Source organism: Bos taurus, chromosome 14 (assembly GCF_002263795.3).
Source record: "Bos taurus isolate L1 Dominette 01449 registration number 42190680 breed Hereford chromosome 14, ARS-UCD2.0, whole genome shotgun sequence".
Taxonomy (NCBI): domain Eukaryota; kingdom Metazoa; phylum Chordata; class Mammalia; order Artiodactyla; family Bovidae; genus Bos; species Bos taurus.
Window position 1 is genome coordinate 31,164,892 of NC_037341.1, and position 26,482 is coordinate 31,191,373.

The 26,482-nt window shown below is 37.4% G+C and overlaps 1 protein-coding gene across 9 annotated transcripts in view; it reads right to left on the reverse strand.

The window, feature by feature from the left end:
- PPP1R42 (protein phosphatase 1 regulatory subunit 42) overlaps window positions 1-16,914 on the reverse strand; it is a 46,423-nt gene extending 29,509 nt beyond the window's left edge. For 3 of the 9 annotated variants that reach the window (XM_059893152.1, XM_005215463.5, XM_005215459.5), the window contains exons 1-3: window positions 3,791-4,008; window positions 2,489-2,655; window positions 1,122-1,260 (exon numbers count right to left, since the gene is read on the reverse strand). In XM_059893152.1, coding sequence (XP_059749135.1) covers window positions 1,122-1,260; window positions 2,489-2,655; window positions 3,791-3,919 — 435 coding nt within the window. In that variant the 5' untranslated portion in view covers window positions 3,920-4,008. Of the gene's footprint in view, window positions 1-1,121; window positions 1,261-2,488; window positions 2,656-3,790; window positions 4,009-15,223; window positions 15,569-16,893 lie in introns of those variants that run through there. The other 6 variants (XM_025001455.2, XM_005215462.5, NM_001075238.3 and 3 more) reach the window with 5 other exon arrangements.
- Window positions 16,915-26,482: the final 9,568 nt, after the last annotated feature.

Here is a 26,482-nt window from a genome sequence, read left to right on the forward strand (position 1 = left end):
TGTGTTAAATATCACTAAGATTAGGGAGAAACAGTTTTCATCTTTGTTTTTCTAAATAGGAAACATGATCAAGAATTGAAAGAATATCTTGTTTGTATTTTTATCTGTATCTCTCCATATAGTTTTCTCTTGGTAATTTGTATGTTCAGGAGCCAGGTAAAATAATAATTACCAATCAACAAGAACTTCAAAATCAGCTGTTAATGAGGACATAAGTATATAATAGAGCAACACTAAATCAGAGGCATCTAAACTCTTAAGGCCCAGGATTCTCTACCAAGATGGAGACAACTCACTCAGGTATCCCACCTTTAGAGAAGATACTTCCTGATACTTTTCAGGACTTGAAGTATAGCTTTAAAAGTATTCCTTTCAAATAGGATTTCAGAATCTGCCTGAATCTATGCCAAAATGAGCAAGCAAAAGTATTTTCAGTGGCAATTTGTAATAGAACTAGCCATCCCCACAGTGGGGTAAGTCTGCTTGGTTCAGCTGAGGTTGAGCTGAAACATAGTTGTTTCTATAGGAGAGTAGGGAGGATAGGATAGAAATCAGGTCACTCCTTTCTTTTCCAGTTTAAAGCACTACCCAGGACTTCCCTGGTGGTCCAGTGGTTAAGACTCCATGCTCCCATAGTAGGGGAAAGTGAAAGGTTAGTCGCTCAGTTGTATCCGACTCTTTGTGACCCCATGGACTGTAGCCTGGTAGGCTCCTCCTTCCATGGAATTTTCCAGGCAAGAATACTGGAGTTGGTAGCCATTTCCTTCTCCAGTGGATCTTCATCACCCAGGGATTGAATCCAGGTCTCCTGCATTGCAGGCAGATTCTTTACTGTCTGAGCCACCAAGGAAGCCCCAATGTAGGGGGCCCGGGGTTCAATCCCTGGACAGGGAACTAGATTTCCCATGCCGCAACTAAGATCCCCTGTGCTGCAACTAAGACCCAGAGCAGCCAAATAAATTATGTAGGAAAAATTAGTTTTAGCCCTTAAATTCTCAACTGACCATATAAACATGCACAGTATGTACAATGTCCAGATAAACCTTCACCACCTTTCTTTTTTTTTCATTATAACCATTGGTCACTATAGTCTTTGTCAGAATACTCAAATGCAGCCTTACTGCCAGAGAATGAAGGGTTCTTGGATCAAACACGAGCTTTTCTCCAAGGGGGAGCCTCTGACTCTCAACATGAAGCTCTCTTAGTCCTTCTAGTCCTTCTAAGCCTTCTATGACAGCAATGTAATTGCCTCCCAGATATCTGCAAAATATAAAACAAAATTTTAAGGAGGCATTCTGAGACATCACGGTCTATGTGTATGATGAAAACATAACAAAATCATTGAACTATTTGAAAATTATACAGTTTACCAATGAATATTGGGTGTATGTATGGGGTCTGGTTAGGGACGCTGACCTTCATGTAGTGAAATTTGCATATCACTTAGAGTGGGCACTCTTTATCCCTGATTACTTCATATTTGCAGATCTACCAACTGGACCATGGACCATGCAGCTCTATAGTGTTTTCTATTGAAAAGCCTCGGTAGTCAAAGGTCATCTGTACATGCAGAATGTTCTTTTGTATTAAATCAGTGAAAGGTTTGTTTATTTGTTTCTTATAATTAATTAATTCTGAGAAATGTTCATTTTTAAAATAAGAGAACTGGACTAGTCCTCTCTATCTGTGCTCCTCTTGTGTTAGAGTGCATAAGAATCATCTGAGTTACAGGTTTAAAAGTAAAGATTTCTGAGCCTAACTGCCAGAGATTCTGATTTGGTTACCTAGGTTGGAACCCAGAAATCTGCATTTTAAAAATTGATATATAGTTGATTTACAGTATTGTGTTAGTTTGTGGTGTATAGCAAAGTGACCCAATTATATATATATATTTTTTTTCCAGATTGTTTTTCCATTATTGGTTATTAGAAGATATTGAACATAGTTCCCTGTGTTACATAGTAAATCCTTTTTGCATGTCTGTTTTATACAGCAATATGAAGTTTTAATAAGCGTCTCCCACCTTACTTCTTCCCCCCATTCTGAGACCTTGGCCTGCTTTTTGGAAAGCAGTGATAGTTCTTCCAATATGGGGAAATTGGATCCACTGGGCCCCATTGTTTAATTAAAATCATAGGCAGTAATGCCTTTTACAGTCAAATCTACATCAACATTATCAGTTCTATGACCCTGCCCTTTTGAGATGTGTGATTCTGAAAGGCACAGAACTCATTTGGGTTCCATGGACACTTTTTTCACCATTTGAGCCTAAATAAGCATGTTTTAGATATCCCTATAAGCCCTTGAGACAACTCACCCTCCTGCAAAAGAAGCATACCAGGGCTTACAGAATACAAATTATCAAGTATTACATATATAACAGTAATACTGCAGAGGAATAAAAATGGGACAGATAAAGGAAATGCTTGCATGCAAAAATATTACTGTAATGATGACAATTACATTACTGAGAAATAAAAGCACTTACAGTTTTTCCAGTTTCTTTAATGACCTGAGGTTCTCTATACATGAAATACAATTGTTTTGTAGGTATAAGTGGGTCAGATTGGTGGCATAATTCAGGTTAGTGATTTGACTAATGCGGTTATCATACAAATATAAAACACTAAGATTTTTACAAAGAGAGAGATCTTCCTAAAAGGAAAACAAAAACAGATCATACTTAATTTCTTATGAAAACTTAGAGGGTCGTTTTCAAGAAAGCTTTTCACTCTATCATTCGATACATTTCATTAAGGTTAATATAAAAGAACAGAATTCCCCCATTCTTAGCACAGTCAAAATAAGACCAGAATGCTTACAATATTAGTTCTAGGCTTTAGTATTCTGTAACCTTATCAATAAAATTGTTTTTGCTAAGAAAGGTTTTCCCAGTGCAAGCAGTTTTCCTTGGAAACAGTTAGACTCCTCTGGAAGTTAAAGCATCTAACCAATTATTGCTTCAACATTATGAATCAGGGCTTAATCTTTCTGTAGGACTGGAAATAAACTGTGTGGTTTGGAATATTGAAAAACCACTGGAAATCATCTAGGTATTCAAGAACAGTGGATTAATAAGCTATAATAATGCGATTGAAGGGAACACCATTAAATATCCTTTAATTTCTTTAGTAATATCTTGTAGATCTCATTAAAAAAATGAAAACAGTACATTCAATATGACCCATTATTGTAAAACTATATGACTATAGGTATAGTATGTATAGGGGGCTTCCCTGGTGGCTCAGGTGGTAGAGAATTTGCCGGAGTAATATGAGAGACCTGGGTTCAATCCCTGGGTCGGGAAAAATCCCCTGAAGAAGGGAATGGCTACCCACGCCAGTATTCTTGTCTGGAGAATCCCATGGACAGAGGAGCCTGGTGGACTATAGTCCAGGGAGTCACAGAGAGTTGGACAGGACTGACTGACTAACACTTACGTCTAGGAAAAAAAGGGAGAAAGGACATCACCCTTGGTTTTTCTATGTGAAAGAATTAAAGTCAATTTCTTTCTTTTTATATGTCTTTATATAAATGAACACTACTTACTTTTGAAGGTAAGAAAATACTTAAAGATATTTTTAAAGAATCTATCATTTTTTGTGTTGTGGTAGAGTTAGAGTAAGTAGGCAAGAGGTAGGAGTGAAATTCTGCTAAAAAATATCCCAGCTTTCATTAAGTTAAGATCTTTTAAAATACAGCCACATCTTGGGAACTAGTTGGATATACCAATTTCTATACTTTACATTGCTAATTATATAAAAATAAGAAATAATTTCAGAGTTCTTACAATTGCATCTATATTTTTATCTGAAAAATTTATATGAGTTATTTTCTTCAGATATTGTAGAACGTTTTCTTCTTTTCGGGGTTTAAGATTGCTGTTCTTGGCAATTAGATCCAAAGTCAGTCGAACCATGACTTCTCTATAAATCAAACTCTTGGCAATAGCTCTCTTCTGATAACCATGTTAAGAAGCGGTTTAAGTATTGTTTTATGCCCAACTTGCTAAAAAGCAAAGAAAAAAAGGAGTATTATGTACACAGCAATTTAGGAAAAATTACTTTGACTTTTTAATATATAAAACTATTGATAAAGTAGTTCACAAGCAGTTTTAGGGTTATGTTTTTTTTAAGTTTATAGTTTCAATTCTTTTCATAAAAAGATATAAAACACCAAAATTAAATTAAATTACAGTGCAAATTCAGTTTTACTTTTAAATCTTTTACTCTCCCTAGTGTTGACTTGTTATTGTGGATGGATCATTTTTCTCTCTTTGAGTTGAAAAAGACCTCAGTATCATTTAGTGTTCTCCCATGAAGAAATTAAAGGCCAGAGATTTGTCTCAAACCAATCAAGTTAGTGACAGTTGAAAATGAGACCAGGCCTCCTGGCTCTTTTTTTCATAGTACCTTAGTACCATAGTACCTTAGTGTCCAAAATCAGGAACACACGGTGTGAAAACCTTTAGTGTATTCATCGGACAGTGGTGAAAATACTTCTAGATGAGACCAAAATGTGCAAAGCAAAACTTTAATATATTTAGAAGGAAATACAGGTCTTTCTCTTAAAATTAGGATACGGAAGGAGTTAACTTATATGCTACAAAAAGCATAAAACACGAACAAAAAATTTCTTGATACCTTTTACTACATTAAAAAAATATAGCTTCTGCTTAATAGTATCTCTCCACCTTGATTACTCTTGATTCCTAACTCTTTTCTTTTATTTTCCAATTTTTTTATTATGATAAAATACAAAGTTGATCATCTTTACCATTTTATAAGTGTACAGTTCAGTTTTACTAAATATATTTATAATGTACAGCCATTGCCATAGTCTATCTCTAGTATTCTTTTCAGTTTGTAAAACTGAAATTCTATTCCTGTTAAACGATAACTCCCTATACTTACCTGTTTTCCATGGCCCAGGCAACCACCATGCTACTTTGTCTCTATGATTTTGATGATTCTAAGAACCTCATATAAGTGGAATAATATTTTATTTTTGTGACTGGCTTATTTCACTTAGCATAATGTCCTCAACATCACCAACTCAATGCACATGAGTTTGGGTAAACTCCGGGAGTTGGTGATGGACAGGGAGGCCTGGTGTGCTGCAGTTCATGGGATCTCAAAGAGTCAGACGCGACTGAGCAACTAAATTAAACTGAACTGAATGTCCTCAAGGTTCATCCTTGTTGTAATGTAAGTCAGAACCTCCTTCCTTTTTTACTATTGAATAATATTCCAGTATATGAAAAGCATCTATTTCTGTTTTATTGACTATGCCAAAGCCTTTGACTGTGTGGATCACAATAAACTGTGGAAAATTCTGAAAGAGATGGGACTACCAGACCACCTGATCTGCCTCTTGAGAAATTTGTATGCAGGTCAGGAAGCAACAGTTAGAACTGGACATGGAACAACAGACTGTTTCCAAATAGGAAAAGGAGTACATCAAGGCTGTATATTGTCACCCTGTTTATTTAACTTATATGCAGAGTACATCATGAGAAACGCTGGACTGGAAGAAACACAAGCTGGAATCAAGATTGCTAGGGGAAATATCAGTAACCTCAGATATGCAGATGACACCACCCTTATGGCAGAAAGTGAAGAGGAACTCAAAAGCCTCTTGATGAAAGTGAAAGTGGAGAGTGAAAAAGTTGGCTTAAAGCTCAACATTCAGAAAATGAAGATCATGGCATCCGGTCCCATCACTTCATGGGAAATAGATGGGGAAACAGTGGAAACAGTGTCAGACTTTATTTTTCTGGGCTCCAAAATCACTACAGATGGTGACTGCAGCCATGAAATTAAAAGACGCTTACTCCTTGGAAGGAAAGTTATGACCAACCTAGATTCCATATTCAAAAGCAGAGACATTACTTTGCCAACAAAGGTCCGTCTAGTCAAGGCTATGGTTTTTCCTGTGGTCGTGTATGGATGTGAGAGTTGGACTGTGAGGAAGGCTGAGTGCCGAAGAATCGATGCTTTTGAACTATGGTATTGGAGAAGACTCTTGAGAGTCCCTTGGACTGCAAGGAGATCCAACCAGTCCATTCTGAAGGAGATCAGCCCTGGGATTTCTTTGGAAGGAATGATGCTAAAGCTGAAACTCCAGTACTTTGGCTACCTCATGCAAACAGTTGACTCATTGGAAAAGACTCTGATGCTGGGAGGGATTGGGGGCAGGAGAAGAAGGGGACGACAGAGGATGAGATGGCTTGATGGCATCACTGACTCGATGGATGTGAGTTTCAGTGAACTCTGGGAGTTGGTGATGGACAGGGAGGCCTGGCGTGCTGTGATTCATGGGGTCGCAAAGAGCTGGACACGACTGAGCGACTGATCGATCTAATATGTGTGTAGTAGATCTTGTTTACCATTCACCCATCTATGGACATTTGAGCTGATTCTGTGTTTTAACTATTGTGAATAATGCTGCTGTGAACATGGATGTACAAAAATCTCTTTGAGATTCTGTTTTTAATTCTTTTTGGTATATGTATGTAAGCAGAATTGCTGGATCATATGGTAATTCTACTTTTGACTTTTTTAGTAACTGCTATTGTTTTCCACAGTAGTTTTACCATTTTACATTACAACCAACTGCACAAGAGTTCCAGTAATTCATATTCTTGCTAACACTTGTTATTATCTGTATTTTTTTATAGTATCCATCCTAATGGGCATGAGGTAGTATCTCATTGTAGTTTCAATACTCATTTCCCTAATTAGTGATGTTGAGCTTTTTATGTGCTTATTGGCCATTTGCCTATCTTCTTTGGAGGAATGTATTCAAGTCCTTTGCCCATTTTTAATCAGATTGTTTTCTTATTGAGTTGTAGACCCCTATCAGATGTATGATTTACAAACAGTTTCATGTTCTTTGCCCGTTTGAGATTTAAGAGTTCTCTACATATTCTGGATATCAATTCCTTATCAGATATATTACTAGCAAGTATTTTCTCCCATTCTCTGTATTGTCTTTTTACTCTGTTGATAGCACAAATTTTAAATATTTTCATGAAATATAATAATTTGCCTACTTTTTATCCTGTTGCCTGTTTTGTTGATGTCATTTCTAAGAGATCATTGCCAAATCCAGTATTGTGGAGCTTTTTCTCTTTGTTTTCTTCTAAGAGTTTTATAGTTTCAGGTCTTGCATTAAGGTCTTTGATCTATTTTGAGTTAATCTTTGATTTGATGTTAAATAAGGGTCTAACATCATTCTTTGTATGTGGATATACAACTTTCCCAGCTTCATTTGTTGAAAAGACTGTCCTTTCCCAATTGAATGATCTTGACACCCATGTCAAAAATCATTTGACTGTATATGTAAGGACTTCTTTCTATTTTATTCCATTGGTTTATATCTGTCTTTATTCCAGTACCATGCTGTTTTGATTGCTATAACTTTGCAGTAATCAGGAAGTACAAGTCCTCTAGCTTTGTTCTTTTTCAAAATTGTTTTGGATATTTGGATTTCTTGAGTTCCTTATGAATTTTAGGATGCATTTTTCTGTTTCTTAAAAAAAACACACACACAAACCCATCACTGGGGTTTAGATAAGGCTTGCGATAAGGCTTGCAATAAGTCTATAGATTGCTTTGGGTATTATTGATATCTTAACAATGTTAAGTCTTCCAGGCCATGAAGAAGGGATATGTTTTCACTTATTTCTGTCTCTTAAATTATTTTCCAGCAGTGTTGTATAGTTTGCAGTATATAAATCTTTCACCTTTTTGGTTAATTCCTAAGTGTTTTATTCTTTCTGATGCTTCTGTAAATGGAATTTTTAAAAAAAATTTCCTTTTCAGGTTTTTGTTTGTGTATAGACATGCAACTGATATTTGTTGACTTTTTATCCTGCTACTTTGCTGAATTCATTTATTAGTTCTAACATTTGTGTGTATGTATATGTATAATCTTTAGCGTTTCTATGGTTTAGATCCTATTACCTGCAAACAGAGATAATTTTACTTCATCTTTTCCATTTTGGATGCCTTTTATTTCTTTTTCCTGCCAAATGTTTCTGGCTAGAACTTACAGTGTGCTGTTGAATACAAGTGTTGAAAGTGAGCATTCTTGCCTTAGAGGAAATGCTTTCAATTTTTCATTATTAAGTCTGATGTTCACTTTGAGTTTTTCATATGTGGCTTTGATTATGTCTGGGTAGTTTCCTTCTATTACTAGTTAGTTGAGTATTTCTATTGTGAAAATTTAGGTGGTTGAATTTTGTCAAATTTTTTTCTGTATTATCTGTTTTTTCTTTCGTTCTGTTAATATAAAATATTATGTAAATCAGTTTTTATATGTTGACCATCCTTGTATTCTAGGGATATATCCCACTTATTCATGCTGTATAATCTTTTTAATATGCTGCTAAATTTGGTTTGGTAGTGTTTTGCTGAGCGTTTTTGCATCAGTGCTTGTAAGGGATATTGGTCTGTAATTTTCTTTTTTTTCAGGCTTTTGCATCTTCTTAATTTTTTCTTTTCTTTAACTTTTTATTTGGTTTAGGGTATAACTGATTTAACTAACAACGTTGTGATAGTTTTAGGTGAATAGCAAAGGCATCCAGTCATACATATACATGTGTAGTTTTCTTTTGTTGCAGTGTCTTTGACTTTGGTATTACAGTAATGCTGGCCTCACAGAATGAGTAAGAATGTGTTCCCTTTTCCTCAGAGCTTTGGAAAACTTGGAGAAGGTTTGGTGTTTTTCTTAAAATGGTTGGTTGAATTCACCAGTGGAGCCATCAGAGCCAGGGCTTTTCTTTGTTGGGAGATTTTTGATTACTGATTCAATTTCCTCCCTAGTTACATGTATATTCAGATTTTCTATTTCTTTGTGATTTAGTGTTGGTAGGTTTTATGTTTCTAGTATTTTTTCCTATTTAATCTAGGTTATCCAGTTTTTGACATACAGTTGTTTATAGTATTCTCACAATACTTTTCATTTCTGTAGATTGATAGTAATGTCCCCACTTTCATTTCTCATTTTAGTTCTTTGTGTCTTTTTTTTCTTCTTAGTCTATCTAGCTAAAAGTTTGTCAATTTTGTTGATCTTTTCAAAGACGTAGCTTTTGGTTTCATTGGTTTTCGCTATATTATATTCTCTATTTCATTTATGTGTGCTCTAATCTTCATCATTTTCTTCTTTCTACTAGCCTTAGTTATTTTTCTAGTTCCTTTAGTTGTAAAGTTAGCGTGTTGATTTGAGATCTTTCTTGTTTTTTCTCTCAGCATTTATAGCTATAAATTTCCCTTAGTATCAATTTTATTGTGTCCCATGAGTTTTGGTATGTTGTGTTTTTCATTTTCATTCATCTCTAAGTATTTTCTAGTTTCTCTTGTGATTTCCTTTTTGATTCATATGTGTGTTGCTTATTGTTAATTTTCCAATTTTCTTTTTGTTACTGATTTTTGACTTCATACTATTATGGTTAGAGAAGATACTTTGTATGACATCTATCTTTTAGAATCTATCAGAATTTAATTTGTAGACTAATGTGGTTTATCCTGGAAAATGTCCCATGTGCATTTCAGAAAAATGTGTGTGGTGGTGGTGTTGGGTGGAGCATTCTGTATGTGTCTGTTAGACCCAGTTATTTTGTGATGTTATTTAAAACCTCTATTTCCTTACTTCTGTCTGGTTGTTTTAGACATTACTGAAAGCAGAATATTGACGTCTACAATTAGTACTGTAGGATTATCTGTTTATCTCTTCAGTTGTCAGTTTTTACTTCATATATTTTGATGGCTTCTCATGAGGTGCATAACTGTTTGTCTCTGTCATCTTATTATCTATTTTCTATATGCCTTATAGCTTTTTGCCCCTTGTTTTCTGCTTTCCTGTCTTATTTTTTGTTGAGTTGATTTTTTGTAGTAAAACTAAATTCCTTTCTCATTTTATTTTGTGTATATTCCAGAGCTGTTTTCTTTATGATTACCATGGGGATTACATTTACCATCCTAAAGTTATATCACTCTAATTTGAATATGTGCCAGCTTAACTTAAATAAAGGGGCTCCCCCAGTGGCTCAGAGGTAAAGAGTCTGCCTGCAATGCAGGAGACACTGGAGACATGGGTTCAATCCCTAGGTCGGGAAAATCCCCTTGAGGAGGAAATGGCAACCCGTCCCAGTATTCTTGCCTGAAAAATCCCATTAACAGAGGAGCCTGATGGGCTACTGTCCATGGAGTCACAAAGAGTGAGACATGACTGAGCAGCTAAGCACAACTTAAATAATATATAAAGCTCAGTTCCTTTATAGCTCTCGCCCTACCTTTTTTGATTGTTGATGTCACAAAGTTACCTCTTTATACACTGTGTACCTAAAACAATTCTTTTGAATACATTAGTTACTTAAATTATATAATAAAATATGGAGAGTTAAAAACTAAAGTTACAATAATACTAGATTTTAGAATCATGTTTTAAAATATATAAGTCTCTTGAGTCACATGGAAAAATAAAAAGTGCAATTACTAACCACGGTTACAAAAATTCCAGCTTTTATAATTGTCCATGTATTTACCTTTGTTGAGATCTTAGTTTCTCTATATGGCTTCGAATTACTATCTTCAAATCACTAGTGTTCTTTCATTTTACCTTGCTGGACTCCCTGTTGCAGGGCAGGTCTAGTGCAGTGAGCTCCCTCAGCTTTCATTTACCTGGAAATGTATTTTTGCCTGACTTTTGAAGAACAGTTTTGCCAATACTGGATTCTTTTTTTCTTTAGCACTTTGAATATATACGCCCACTGTCTTCTGAACATTTCTGATGAATAATTTGTGGATAATCTTATTAGGGGTTCCTTGTATGTAATGAGTTATTTCTTGCTGCATTTAAGATTTGTCTGTTGAAAGTTTGATTATAATGTGTCTCAGTGTGGGTCTCTTGAGTACATCTTACTTGGAGTTCAGTGAGCTGCTTGCATGTTTTGATTCATGTTTTTCATCAAGTTAGGAAAGGTTTCAGCCATTATTTCTTCAAACATTCTCTCTGCTCAATCCTCCCTCTCTCCTCTTCCTTCTTTCTTTCTTCCTGCTCTCCTTTCTGGGACTCCCACAAAGCATATATTGGTCTGCATGATGCTGTATCACAAGTCCCTTAGACTCTGTTCACTTTTCTCAGTATTTTTCTTTTTCTATTCCTAGACTTAATAATTTTCATGGTCCTCTTTTCAAGATCATTGGATGATTCTTATGCCTGTTAAAATCAGCCTTTGAAACCCACACGTGAATTTTTCATTTCAGTTATTGTACTTTTCAGCTCCAGGATTCATTTTTAGGCTTTCTACCTTTCATTGATATCTCCATTTTGTTCATGTATCATTTTCTTGACTTTTCTCTACCTCTTTAGTTTTTTTGAGCATCTTTAATACAGTCATTTTAAAGTCTTTGTCTAGTATATCTGCCATCAGGTCTCTTTCAGGGACAATCTCTGATTATTTTTGAATAGATCATACTTTCCTGTTTCCTTGTATACCTTTTGTTTGTTGTTGAAAACTGGACATTTTAATCTAATAATATTGTAGCTCTTAAAATCAGATTCTCCTCCTTCTCTAGAATTTATGGTTTGTTGTTATTGTTTTGGTTATTTGATTGTTACAGACTATTTCTGTGCTGGGGACCAGCCTGAGGTGTAAACTTAGGTCTTCTCAGGTGTTTCCTGAGTCTGAAACCTTTCTCTTGGCATGTACAGGGCAGTTTCTGGTTTTCCCTTTATGTGCAGCTGCTTTTGAATGCCCTAGTGTTTTAATGTCTTGTTCCAAAAAAGGAAAAGAGAGAAAAATAAATGGAAGTTAGTAGAAAGGGAGGCTGCTAAGTCACTTCAGTCGTGTCCGACTCTGTGCGATCCCATAAATGGCAGCCCACCAGGCTCCCCCGTCCCTGGGATTCTCCAGGCAAGGACACTGGAGTGGGTTGCCATTTCCTTCTCCAATGCAGGAAAGTGAAAAGTGAAAGTCAAGTCGCTCAGTTGTGTTCGACTCTTAGTGACCCCATGAACTACAGCCTACCAGGCTCCTCCATCCATGGGATTTTCCAGGCAAGAGTACTGGAGTGGGGTGCCATTGCCTTCTCTGGGAAAGGGAGGCAGTAGCCCTGTAAATCCCCCTGAAAGTCATCTCAGCCAGAGGGAATGGGGTTTGTAAGAGTGGGGAGAGGTGCCACCTCTTTGTCTGCATCTCTGTAACCAGAAGCAGCAGTCAGTGATAGGAGGGCAGATCCTCAATATTTGGTGGATAGTGTGCTTTCTGCCCACCTGGTGCCTGTAAGCTGTGTGCAAGATGCTACAGAAACCCCTGCCCAGCTTCCTGCACAGGATTGGGTCTGGGGGATGGGTAGCTATTGTAGAGGTAAGATCTGAAATTGACCGAAATGAACCACATTTTATGCAGTTTATCATCTAATTCTTCCTTGGAAGTTGTAAGCCTTCAGCAGACTCCAGCATTCTAAAATAGTTATAGTGGACATGTTCTACCCATGTAGCTGCTGTTTAGGCTCCCTATTCTGCTGCAGTTCTGGAATCCTCACCTCCTTAACTCTTTCATATACATGTAAAAAAAAATCAACTTATCATGTTCCATAAAAAATCTTCTCAGAATTTTATTAGGAATTGCATTGAATTTAGAAATAATTAGTGAAGCACTAACACCTGGGCTTCTTAGGTGGATCAGTGGTAAAGAATCTACTTGCCAATGTAAGGACACACAGGAGATGCAGGTTTGATTCCTGGATTAGGAAGATCCCCTGGAGGACGAAATGGCAACCCCCGCCAGTGTTCTTGCTTGGAGAATCCCATGTACAGAGGAGCCTGGTGGGCTACAGTCCACAGGGTCTCAAAGAGTCAGACACAACTGAGCAGGCACGCATGCACACATCATCTCTCTGAATTATCTTTTCCATTACTATGGTATGTGTCTCCATTTTAGAATGTTTCTTTAAATGACTTTCAATTGTTTTATAATTTTCTAATTAAGGCCACACAGGTGTTTTTTTTGAGAAATTTTTAGGGATCAAATATTTTTGTTTATACTGTAAATGTCATTCTTTTAGGAATTATATTCTCTGTACCTAATGTGTTGAAATGCACTGTTTTAAAAATATTTAAAATACTTTAAAAATATGATTTCTTTGGCCCATATCTTAAAATTCTAGAAACTTTTCTAGAAACTTCAAATACATTTTTTACACTGATAACTATGGTAAAAATGCATATCATAAAGAAGTTATACAACCCAAGGTTTTTCCCTTATAGCTGAGGCAGGAGATGGCTATACAGGTGGCCATGCAGGAGCAGCCCTATACTATGAAGAAAGTGATGTCCTTTGAGAGTGACTTTGACTAATGGGAGACAGGTGCCGTGAATGACTTCTCCCTTCTTCCCCCCATGGACTTTTAGGAGACACATTGGTTTCAAAAGGTCCCTTTGAAAATATGTGGTGTTCTTCTGGGTTATACACTCTCTTAATTTGCTCTCCTTCTATCTCTTAGTCCTTTCCTGCCTCTCTCCTGCTTCCCTGAGATTACAACCCCTGAAAAAGTGTTATCACATGAGTTTTTCCTTCAGGCTCTGTTTTCTAACCTGGGCTAAAACATAAATTTTGGATCATCTGAATCTTCACGGAAGACCATGCTATAAATGGACTCTGTCTCTACATTCCAGTGCACAAGTTGGTGTTTGTACAGAAATTAATTTCCTCAGAGAACTAGAAAAGGAAAGAGGTTAACGTCGTATATAAGTGAAGTATATATTAAACCAGAGGAAGGCCAATGGACCTCATCAACAAGTCATAGGCAAGCTTCCCAAGGGTTTGAATATGGAAAGGGAGAGAATTGAATCAACCAGTAACACAATAATAGAGACTGTTGACTCAAAACAATGTGCATTGTAGCAGTCAGATCCGCAAGAGAGGATTTGGTTTCATCAAAACACCACCATTGATCTCCTGAATAGAATATCCACCGTTACTGGTTCTATAGTTTGTTTTAGAGAAATTATAAGCTTCAGGAGTTTAAACTGAACCTAGTTTGGATTTGAATACACTTTAGAACAATATAATAAAAATAGTTATGTCAACATTTGTGAGATTTCCCTGATTTTCTTTTAAAAGAGTTTCATTATTTTCTAAAGTTTTGTAAACTGCTTTTTCATAATTTATCCCTGCTCTATGTCTCTGTTATCTCAGGCATCCACTTGATAGGATGTCTCTATCTCTCCAGATCACTAGTGGGGACAGCTTAAAGTAAAAGTGAAGTTGCTCAGTCGTGTCCTACTCTTTGTGACCCCATGGACTGTAGCCTATCAGGCTCCTCCATCCATGGAATTTTCCAGGCAAGAGTACTGGAGTGGGTTGCTATTTCCTTCTCCAGGGGATCTTCCCAACCCAGGGATGGAACCCTGGTCTCTTGCATTGTAGGTAAATGCTTTTACCATCTGAGCCACCAGGGACGTTAGCTTAGACCTGCTCTGCTACATGGAGAAGGCAATGGCAACCCACTCCACTACTCTTGCCTGGAAAATCCCATGGATAGAGGAGTCTGGTAGGCTGCAGTCCATGGGGTCGCTAAGAGTCGGACACGACTGAGCGACTTGACTTTCACTTTTCACTTTCCTGCATTGGAGAAGGAAATGGCAACCCACTCCAGTGTTCTTGCCTGGAGAATCCCAAGGACTGCGGAGACTGGTGGGCTGCCGCCTATGGGGTCGCACAGAGTCGGACAGGACTGAAGCGACTTAGCAGCAGCATCAGCAGCTCTATTACAAGTGCTTGGGGAATCCACTTTAGTAGACCCCTTGACTTTTATCGTTTTGGGCTCCAGCAGCCTAGGCCAGATGCAGGGGACCTTTCTGAATTCGGTTTGTATATTTCCCTTAGGTAGCTCCAAACTCAGAAGCGGTATACTGCCAGCTATGAGGCTTTCCCTTTTTCAAACCCACAGATCCCTCTCCCTCAGCTTCGCGGCTACCCCTCCACCCTTGTCTCCCTATCCTAGAGGTGTTTCCCAGCCTTGCCTGATTCTAGCCCTCGGTTTGAAATACGGACTTTAAGACTTTTTTCTGGAAATTCTAGATATCTGGAGAAAAGGGTTAAGAACCCGCATTTTAACAAGTGCTCCAGGAAAGTCTCACAGGCAGGCAAGTTTGAGAAACATGGCTCTAGGGCCTCCTCGGTTCCCACACTTCGCCTCAGAAGGCATCTCACCGTTCGTGGGACGCGCCAGGTCGGTAACTCAGGTTTGGTAAATATCGCGGGTGCCAGCCTCCTTCCTGGTGCGGTTGCTGAGCAACCAGACAGACGCTCCTGGTCGGACGCGGCTCACGGGAAATGTCGCTCGGTCTCCGGAAGCGCGCTCCTCTGTGGCCATGCGCCGACCTCCCTCCTCTGTGACATAGCAGCCGGGGGTTGATGGGTATCCACGAGGCAGAGTCCGAGTGGATGTCGGTTAGCGGAATGAGGCCGTAAAGCATCGGTCACATTACTGTTTTCGTGGACCAGAACAGTTTTTGGCAGGTCACCATTTCCCCCTACTGGATTCTCCTTGCCATCAGCTTTGAATGTTTCAGTGCTGTTACTACGTTTCCCCAATAATAGGGCAGGAAAAGAATTGTCTGAAAGTGTAGCCCACACTTTTCCTCTGATAAAATCCAAACTCTTCAGGGTGACTGTCCAGTCCGTTTATAATGACCAGTTTCACTGCTTGCCTCTTGCTCTCTTCAGTATTTACAGTTTGGCATTTGGCCCTGTATGCCCTGTTGTAAAAAAAATTTATCCCTTTCTCAATTCTTACTTTGCCTTTTGAGATTCAAGGAATCAGCTTGGAATTAGCACATTTCTTTTTTTCCTGAAGCCTTCATAGGTTCTCAGTCTCGTTAAGTGATACTTTTATCCGTCCCCCACCCCCGACCACTGGGATGTGGTAACTTCTTTAGTATAGCACAAACACACTACAATATGTTTGTTACCCATATCTCCAATAAGACAGTAAATTCTTTGGGGGTAAAGATTATTTACCTTTTACCTTGCCATTCCCAGGACCTGGCAAAATGCCTTGTACCTTAACAGTCACCCCCAAGTATTTAGAAAATACATAATGTGCAAATGAAGGAGAAGAAGAACAATAGAACAAGAAACTGACATTGACAATGGAAAGACTGGAGTTCATTCAGTTCAGTTGCTCAGTAGTGTCCGACTCTTTACAGCCACATGGACTGCAGCAAGCCAGGCTTTCCTGTCCATCACCAACTCCTGGAGCTTGCTCAAACTCATGTCCATCAGGTTGGTGATGCCATCCAACCATCTCACTCTATCGTCCCCTTCTCATCCTGCCTTCGATCTTTCCCAGCATCACGGTCTTTTCCAGTGAGTCAGTTCTTCTCATCAGGTGACCAGAGCATTGGAGTTTTGGCTTCTGCATCAGTCCTTCCAATGAATATCTGATTTCCTTGAGGATTGACTTGTTTGATCTCCTTTCAGTCCATGGGACTCTAAAGAGTCTTCTCCAACACCACAGTTCAAAAGCATCAATTCTTCGGTGCTTAGCTTTCTTTATAGTCCAACTCTCACATCCATACATGACTACTGGGAAAACCATAGCTTTGACTAGACGGACCTTTGTTGGCAAAGTAATGTATCTGCTTTGCTCACGCGTCTCCACTTCGCGGGCAGTTTCTTGGAAAGGGGGCTCATTAGGGATTTGGTAAAGTGAGCAATCTGCATTAAGGACTCTACGAGCTGGAAAACTGTAATAGCTCTGATCTTTAGGGTGGGAGTACAGTGGAAAAGTCATTGCTGTTCTGAACAAAGAAGTGTCAGAGTAGAAGATTGTTAGAATTACCAGGTGGCTTGGAGCCCATGTGAACAGTCCAACTTACCATTTTGCAGATAAGGAAATTCTCAGAACCTAGAGAGAGGAAAGAAATATGCTGAAGGTGTTATCTGAGGTGGCAGAGAGAGAATTTAGCCTTGAGCTCCTACTTTCAAGCAAAGGTTTCCCCTTCTTATGTTTCACTGACTGTTTCAGTAAGAGTAGCCTAGAAAGAGGGACAGGGGGATAGGGACAGATGTCCTAACCCCATTCAGGACATTGTTGCTATTGTCCAGTTGTGAAGTAGTGTTGGTCTGGATTAGGGTTAAGGCAAAGAAAGTGACATGGAACGAACAAATTTAGGAGGCATCTTGAAGCATGATTTAATAAAGAGAGAAAGGATAGGATAAGGGGAGGGAGAAATTGGAGATAATTCCTGGTTGTTAGTTAAGATAAAGGAACAATACTGGAGAGGGTGACAAGTAATTTGGGTGGAAGTGGATGAATTTTGTTTACACATGTTAAATGTGAGGTAAAAGGTTCAGTAGTTTCCAGAATAGAGCTAATCATTTAAACCATGGAGTCATAACTGGTGGTGAGGGAGGACAGAAGGGACAAACAAGTTAATAACTAAGCCAGCTAGTTTGAATGGAAAAGGGAAGCAAAGCTAGTTATCAGAGAAAGATGTGTCAGAGGTTAAGATCTGTTCTGAGAAGAACAAATAATTAGCGATTCAAAAACCAGTAAATTAGATTCAGATGCTAGGGAAAGAATTGTAGAAGGCGGGTATCTAAGTGAATGAACAGCTACAGAAGGATATGATGATGTAAAAGAATGATCAGAACAATATGGCTAAAACACTACAGCACAAACCAAGGTTGTTCTTATCTATTTTAAAGGTTATTTGGGAACAATAGATCCGGCAGTATATGCAGGGCCATCCTATTCCTCTGTGTAGCCCTCATTGAATTTGCTAACATTATTTTACGAGAAACATGTTTAGCAACGCCTCATTGAAAACCAGTTGCTCTGTTAATCTTTGTATTATATCAGTTTCATATGTCATTGTAAAAGGAGTATGAGCTCAATTGTGGAAATATTATATATATATATATTTACATGTCTGAAAGGAAATATATCTATGTTTGTGTCTATATTCTTTAGTTGCTAAGTTGTGTCCGACTCTTTTCGACCTTATGGACTGTAGCCCACCAGGCTCCTCTGTCCATGGGATTCTCCAGGCAAGAACACTGGAGTGGGCTGCTGTTCCACGCTCCAGGGGATCTTCCCAACCCAGGAATCAAATTCGTGTCTCCTGCATTGGCAAGTTTTACCAGTGAGCCACCAGGGAAGCCCATCTGTGTCTGTACATGTATAGAATTAGATACATATATTCTTATATCTATATCCCAAAATATTTAATTGTGGTTATTTTTTGGTGGTGGGATTATGGCTGTTTAATTTTTCTTTTTTTTTTTTAGTTATCAAGGTTTTTAAGAATTATTATATTCTGAATGTTCATATTGGATTCTGCTCTTTGTAGAAGAGAAAATCTCTTTGAGACAGCTAATATTAAAATAGTTTAAAATGGTTGAATCACTAATTTTTTAATCCAACAAGTTCCCAGGTGGCTGGTTGATGATTATATAAATTCTAAATAAAACGAACCAAGGTATTTCTCTTGAGTTCCAGACCTATGCATCCAGCCAGCTGCCTGACACTCATTCCACATGAATATGAATGTCCCAGAGGCCAAAAAACCCCCTGAACCTGTCAAGAATTGAACTCATTTGTATCCTTCACACATCTGCTCTGCCTTCTCTAGTTTCTGTCTTGCCCACAGTCGACCCTGCTACCCAAAGAAGAGCCTGAGAGCCATCTCCAGGATTCTCATATATTATTAGTATCACCATGTAGAGTCAGCACATCAAGTCCACTTAAGCTCAGAAATGACTTTAAATCCAGCAGTCTAACCATGCTTTCATCAGTACCTAAGAATGGACTGGAAAGGACTTTAACAAGTTCTATTAATTTTTTAAAAGTTCTTTTAATGTTAGTACACTAAAGTTTCTCAAGTTATATTTTTAAAGTTATATTAGATGTGACTGTAAATTAAGCTCTCTAAGCTGCAAATCAGTTTCATTATCTTAAAGTCACATTTATATCTAATTATATTTTAGTAATGTATTTTAGAGTAAAAATGTTTTCTGGAAAGTATTTTTGTTAATATTGCCACAGATGTTCTAATTGAAGCAATGTTTTATTATGTTTTATTCAGGAATGAAGATTCCTGAAACATCTAGTGTCAGTAGAGCCTAACACTTTAGTTTGAGTCTTTCAGGAAGCATTTGCAAGAAAAGGACTTATAATTTTGGAAAAAGTTTAGGTTTCAGGAACAGTTCATTGCTTATGTTTTAGGAATTAAAAAAAAATTTTGTCTCTTGAACCACGGGTGGGGAACCTCTGTCTTCTAATAGAGTTCCAAGACACTGCTTAAGTTTATCAGGCCAATAATAAGTTCAGCAAAAGTTTAATTAGTTGATGATGGATTGAGGCTAAGAGCAAAACTAAGCAATGTAATACACTGTAGTCCTGTGTCTTTCAAAACAGTTTGTGAAAATCATTGAAAATGTCTTGTATATTTGTATTTAGTTGTTTTGTTTTTTGGCTCCTGTCTGCTTTTTTGGTTGTGTGTGTCTGTGTGTGTGCTCAGTCGTGTTTGACTCTTTGCGGCCCCATGGACTATAGCTCACAAGGCTCCTCTGTCCATGAAATTTTCCAGGCAAGAGTACTGGAATATGTAGCCATTCCCTTTTCCAGGGGCTGGTCCTGACCCAGAGATTGAACACGCATCTCTTGTGTCTCCTGCATTGGCAGGCAGATTGTTTATGTGTTTGAAAAGGGTTTCATCCTTCTTGTTTGTTTTGAAAATGACTGGTGCTTTTTTTGTTGTCAATTTTTTTTTTTTTACTAGTGTGCATTTCCATTTGCATATTTCTGCAGTAGTGATCCTTTATTGAAAAATTTTAAAAAGCGTTTTTTCACTCTTGTTTTAAATCTGCTAAGAAGTTTGGGAAAAGATTTTCATTTTATCATAATCTTAACAGTGAAAGAAGTCAGCTTCGCATAAAAAGGCATACATATTTAATTTTGTCATCCTAAAAACATATATTGTTAATGTTTCTTAAGAGTAAACTGAAATGTCCATTGCATTTATTTCTTGATTGAACAGATACTTACCAACTACATGTAATGTTCTTATAGTGTGATATTAATGTAATGAATATAGTATTATCAAAGATGTTTTAGCAGGAGCCTGAGAATTAGAAAGTGTAATTTCAACTTGTGCTCCCAAATCCCAAATTTAATAGAGCTTTTGTTTCAGTCTGTTCTTTACTGAAATAAAGCATTTTTTAAGCTGAGTTATAGTTGCTATATAGTATTTTTATTTATTTGGCTGTGTGGGTCTTAGTTGCTGCATGTGGGATCTTCTGTCTTCATTGTGGCAGGTGGAATCTTTAATTGCAGCATGTGGAGTCTGGTTCCTTGACTAGGGGTAAACCCAGCCCTCTTACATTTGGTGCGTGGAGTCTTAGCCACTGGACCACTAGGGAAGTCCCAATATACAATATTATAATAGTTATAGGTATATAATATAACAATTTTTAATGGTTGTACTCCATTTATAGTTATCAAAATATTGGCTATATTCCCTGTGTTGTACAATATATCCTGCAGCTTATTTAATCATAGTAGTCCTAACCCTTTCCACTCCCCACTGCTTTTCTATATCTGTGAGTCTGCTTTTTGTTTTAGTAACTAGTTTGTTATATTTTTTAGATTTCACATACAAGTGATATCATATAGTATCATCCTGGTATCATACAGTATTTGTCTTTCTCTGACATTTCATTTAGCCTAATACCCTTCATGTGCATCCATGTTGTTGAAAATATATATTATGTATATATATATATATATATAAAATATATATATACACACATACACATATACACCACTTCTTTATCCATTCATCTATTGATGGACATAAATGCTTCTATATCTAGACAATGTAAATAATGCTATGATAAACATTGGGGTGCAATTAGTGTTTTTGTTTTTTTCAGGTATATACCCAGGAGGGGATTGCTGGGTCATATGGTAGTTCTGTTTTTAGGTTTTTTGAGAAATCTCCATACTATTTCCCATAATAGCTTAAGGCACTTGTTAATAAACTATTTTTAGAACTATTTTGAGATAACTAGAAATCCATAGTATTGATGTCTGTCTAAATGAATTACTATTTCAACAGTCCACATTTCCTTAGTTTTAGGTAATGTGTTGTTTTACCTTGAATATTAAGACTAGTTAGAAACTTAAAAAATAAAAAATTAAAAAAAAAAAAAAAGAAACTTAAAAAATAATCTCCCTTGGAAAGTGATGTTTGTATATAGCTTTTACATTGGTGGCATATCAAGTTAACTTCTCTGAAGGTATAGAACTTTTCAGATGATTGTAATTATTCAACATGGTATGCCCTCTCATATAAGACCATAAATTAATTTTTTATTTAGTCTAATTTGTGTTATTTTATTTAAGCCCAGAATCTTAATATCCTCAAGTATACTAGAAACACATGCAAGAAATGATAGGATTACATAGGAGTTGAAGATTTAAAGCTAAACACATACATGTTTTAAAGGACTTATTTAGTATCATCTATAATATAAATAATAAATTGAAGTTTATTTAAATAATACATTGAGCATGGAGTATAAAGTGAAAATTCTAGGAACAAAAATGAACATTTAAATAAAACATTTATTTAGAGATGTACTTATACAAACTTAAATTTTCAGGAAGGAAGGAAAGTAGTTTAAAGTTATGTTTTGTAATGGTAAACATATTCATAGTTATGTAATAGATATTTATAACCCCCTTATAACCTAACATAAAGGTCACAAAGCTCTGTTCTTAAAAATATATTGCTTTATGCATATTCCTCTTTCGTTATGAAAAGTACAACTGCAGTTCATCAAAATGTGCCCCAAGGCACAATACCATTTTACTCAGTCATTAGAAAGTTTAGCATAATTGCTTAGTATAATCCAAAGAAAATACGAGTACTGACATCAGGGACTCTCCAATTTGTTAGGCAATTGTTCCATAATTTTTGGCACCAGGATAATCCACATGTTGAAAAAGCAATTAATCATTGGTGTTAGTTATCAAGCTATGATTTTAGCTGTTTCCTCCCAAATTTGACCTGAAATGACAGAGTTCCTTATTTTATTTTTGTAATATTCTGATTTCTGAGATCAAAAGTTTAAACACACCAGTCTGGTTACAGTTGACCTGATTTTTGTGTTACTAGTTTTCTAAAATAAGTAGATCATAACTTTATAAAGATAAATGGCATTTCTTCCAGTAATATTTGGATAGACGGGTTAGAAATTTTTAGAAACTTACAAACTGATTACTTCAGAACAGACTGATTACTTGAAGTCCTTAAACTAGCATTTGACTCTAAGGAGATAAATTTATCTGCGGCTAAAACTTGTATTGAAGATAGACTAGAATGAGAGAACATACAACTCGATATTTAGTTTTCAAATGTAGTGACATAGACACATCAATTATTAAACAATGAGTGAAATAATTACCCTATCATAATTTAATATAATCAACCTTTATATCAAACAGAGGAGCAAAACCCAAGAGCCATCATTCGGTGTAGTATATTTTTATATCTTCAAAAAACAAAAAACCACATTGCTCACCCATGTGCATCTCTTTGGAGTTTATAGTTAAAACAATCCAGAAATTTAGAAAGAAACTTTGGAAACTCAACAGTCTGTGTTCCGTTCATTTTAGTCAGCTGCATGTGGATACAGTGCAGACTTAGTAATATAAATGAACTCTTCTCTGCATGCATGACTTATGCATCTGTACCTCATCACTCACAGAACGGTTTTTGGAAACTCTGAAACCTCTGCAATATGCAGCTCTCCAACACCCAAACAGTCCCTCTGACTCACTGTAAAGTTACTTACGCTCCTGCTCTTCAGTGTTTATTTTCAAGTGGCTGCACTATAGGGCAGTTTATTATTCTATTGTGTGATGCAGTGATTTTTCAAAACCCTGAATACCAGGTAGTCATACTAATTTGTAACAACAGTCTTCAGACTTGATCCCTCAGATGAAGCACGTGATGTTTGGTTTCAGAGCTGATTTTCCAAATTCAGAAACAGCAGAGTGCAAATGGTTTCTCTGCCCCTTTTGGCTGTTTGTTCTTGGCAGTACAGTTGATTTCAGAATAACTCGTGTGGTATCTTATTGTTAATTGATAAATAAAATGTGTAGATTGAAGTCCTTCTATAACTGGACAGTGTAACCTAAAATGATACTAAATGCATAAAGTCTCAACAATATATATAGAAGTTAATGTTGTCAAACTGTTTGGAGCTGGTACCTTGAGATGAATTGTTTGGAACTAGGACCTTGAGATATTAAAACAATCTGGAAAATTTGGAGCAGCTTTAGTTCTGGGATCTCGCTGTCCCTTCATGGGTCCCAATCCCCAGTGCATAACCATTGACTTCTCTTTCCATCTCTGCTCCAGCCTGTGCTTCAGGCTCTGGCTTTATTACTTGGATGTTGGGGTTAAATTTTTGATGATGATTGACATTCCCTGTAATCACCAAAGAGCTTGAGAAATTATCTCTGAAAAAACTTGAAGCCGAACAAAAACCAGACTTCTTAGAAAATGGCCTTTTTAACTCCTGAATAGCTCAAGGCTATAAGATAATAATCTGTAGGAAAAGGCAATGCCAATTCATGACTTAGTTTCTGAATAACGATGGCTGCAAATTGAGCCTTGATTTCCTAAAATCTCAGTATTATGAATTGGATCACTTATACCAAAAATGTTCATGACAATACATTAAAATTTTAAAAATATACTTCAGAAATATTAATAAAGGTTCTTGCTTCTTAATAAAGTAACTGCATTTACAATAAAATGCAACTACTCTTTTCTGGGGCTATTTTCACGTGGACTGGACTATAAAGCAGAGGGGACATCGTTTGTTGTCTCTGCGGTATCAGTTTAGCCTCTGTGCGTAGTAGTCATGAATTTGGTATATTATTGACCCCACTTCCAGCTGCAGGGGTTGCCCTTAATTAGTCTAAACCAGTCACTATAAATAATCATATAAATTATATGTATATAAATAATCATATATAAATAAACTTAATTGGTCTAAACCAGTCACTATATATAATCCCAAGGGTAGCTCTTCATGACCCTAGTTAGCCAGAGTGAAGACAGAACCTTATTGTGACAGCCGTGAGCAGCTCTTTCCAGTGACTAGATGGTGTGGTGTGCAGCCATTTGGGAGGTATCCAGCTTGAGACTTAGGTCAGCATGTGGAGGGCAGAGCTTGGGAACCATTACCAGAAGCCTAATACAACTATGCCTAAGCCAAGTATGATTTTAGACTCTGACGTTAGGTGAACCAGCAATCTCTGTTCAAGCAACTGTTTTTGTTTGCTTTTGTTGCTACTTGCAACCAAGGCATAATAGCTGAAATACTGAGTCCAGTGAAGTTAGGACTGACAAGTTTTTTTTTCTGGCAGTTCTCTTTGTTGTTAGCTAGACATTTCCCATCACACCAAGATGACTCAATTGATTAGATCACCAATGTCAAATTAAATATGGATAATAGTATTCACATCTTAGAATGAAAACTGTGAGTTTGTTTGCATGGTGACTTCATTGACTCCATACTCTTGCATGTCAAAACTTTAAGCCTTCAATCTTGTCTGTCAGAGAAACCTCAATGACTTTGTTATTGTTTCTAATTGAATGGCTCAGTATGAGTTGGTATCACTGAAGGCTGTGGCAGTAAACAGATTTTAGCTGCTTATTGGGGGCGTGCATGTGTGTTTGGTTGCTTCAGTTGTGTCTGACTCTTTGCGACCCCATGGACTGTCATCCACCCGGCTCCCCTGTCCATGGGATTCGCCAGGCAAGAACACTGGAGTGGGCTCCTCTGAGGGATCTTCCTGACCCAGGGACTGAATCTGCGTCTCCTATGTCTCTTGCACTGGCAGTCAGGTTTTTTTACCATCAGCGCCACCTGGAAAACCCCACTCATCGGGGGCAGTCATCCTTTATTTTAAAAGGGCCTAAAAATGAAGGTCAGGTTGAGCCATCTGAAACTGGGATGCCTGCTTTTATTTAAAGGAGTATAAAATGAGACCAAAAATGCTGCTGTATCATCAACTATCTGAGAAAGTATTTGGATACTAATGTTAATTGGCTTCCTCATTTTACTAAAGACCACTTCATTGGTAAATCTAATGAAAAACTTTAAGACTTTGTTTTCCTTGACCTCTGGGCCACACGTGAAGTCACTCATAAATTACTTCTTAAAGATTTCTTCTCTGCTCTGTGGTTTCCTCTTCCACTAACCATTTTACACCTGATGTTTGTCATGTCTTGGGCCCTCTTTTCATTTTTTATTTCCACAAATCATCTCATCTGATCTCATCTAGCCCTCGTCAAAACTTAACCTAGTGCTCTTAGAAACATCAGTGTAATACATTTCTGTTGCTTAAAACTCTCGTAACTCCCTAGTGCGATTAGGATAAAGTCCAAAAGGCCCCTGCAGGATCTGTACTTACCTTATTGACTAAAGTCATCGATTGTTACTCCCCATGTACTACTCCACTCTCAGGTCTAACTGAATCTCAGTTCTTAATGGTTCTAGATTCTTGCTCTCTGCCTCAGGCCTTCCACATATCACTATACTCTTTGCTTGGAAAAGTAATCACCTGTTTTTTTCCTGGCTAGTTCTATCTTTCAAATTTCAGCTTAATGTCAGGTTACTTCCTTCAGGAAGTTTACTGGGGTAGCTCCTCTTTGGGGGATTTTCCTCCTGAGAATTCTTCTGTTCAGTTCAGTCACTTAGTTATGTCTGATTCTTTGCGACCCCATGGATTGCAGCACGCCAGGCTTCCCTGTCTATCAATAACTCCCGGAGCTTGCTCAAACTCATGTCCATTGAGTTGGTGACGCCATCCAACTATCTTATCCTCTGTCATCCCCTTCTCCTCCTGCCTTCAATCTTTCTCAGCATCATGGTCTTTTCCAGTGAGTCAGTTCTTCGCATCAGGTGGCCAAAGTACTGGAGTTTCAGCTTCAGCATCAGTCCTTCCAATGAATATTGAGGACTGATTTCCTTTAGGATTGACTGGTTTGATCTCCTTGCAGTCCAAGTGACTCTCAAGAGTCTTCTCTAACACCACAGTTTAAAAGCATCTGTTCTTCAGCGCTTAGCTTTCTTTAGTGGTGGTTTAGTCGCTAAGTCATGTCTGACTCTTACAACCCCATGGACTATATAGCCTGCCAGGCTCCTCTGTCCATAGGATTCTCCAGGCAAGAATACTGGAGTGGGTTGGCCTTTCCTTCTCCAGGGGATCTTCCTGACCCAGGAATTGAACCCAGGTCTCCTGTATGGTAGGCAGATTCTTTACCAACTGAGCCACAAGGGAAGCCCAATTATATGTATATAAAAGCTATCACTTTATTGCCTTTTCTCACATCCATACATGACTATTGGAAAAACCATAGCTTTGACTAGACGGACCTT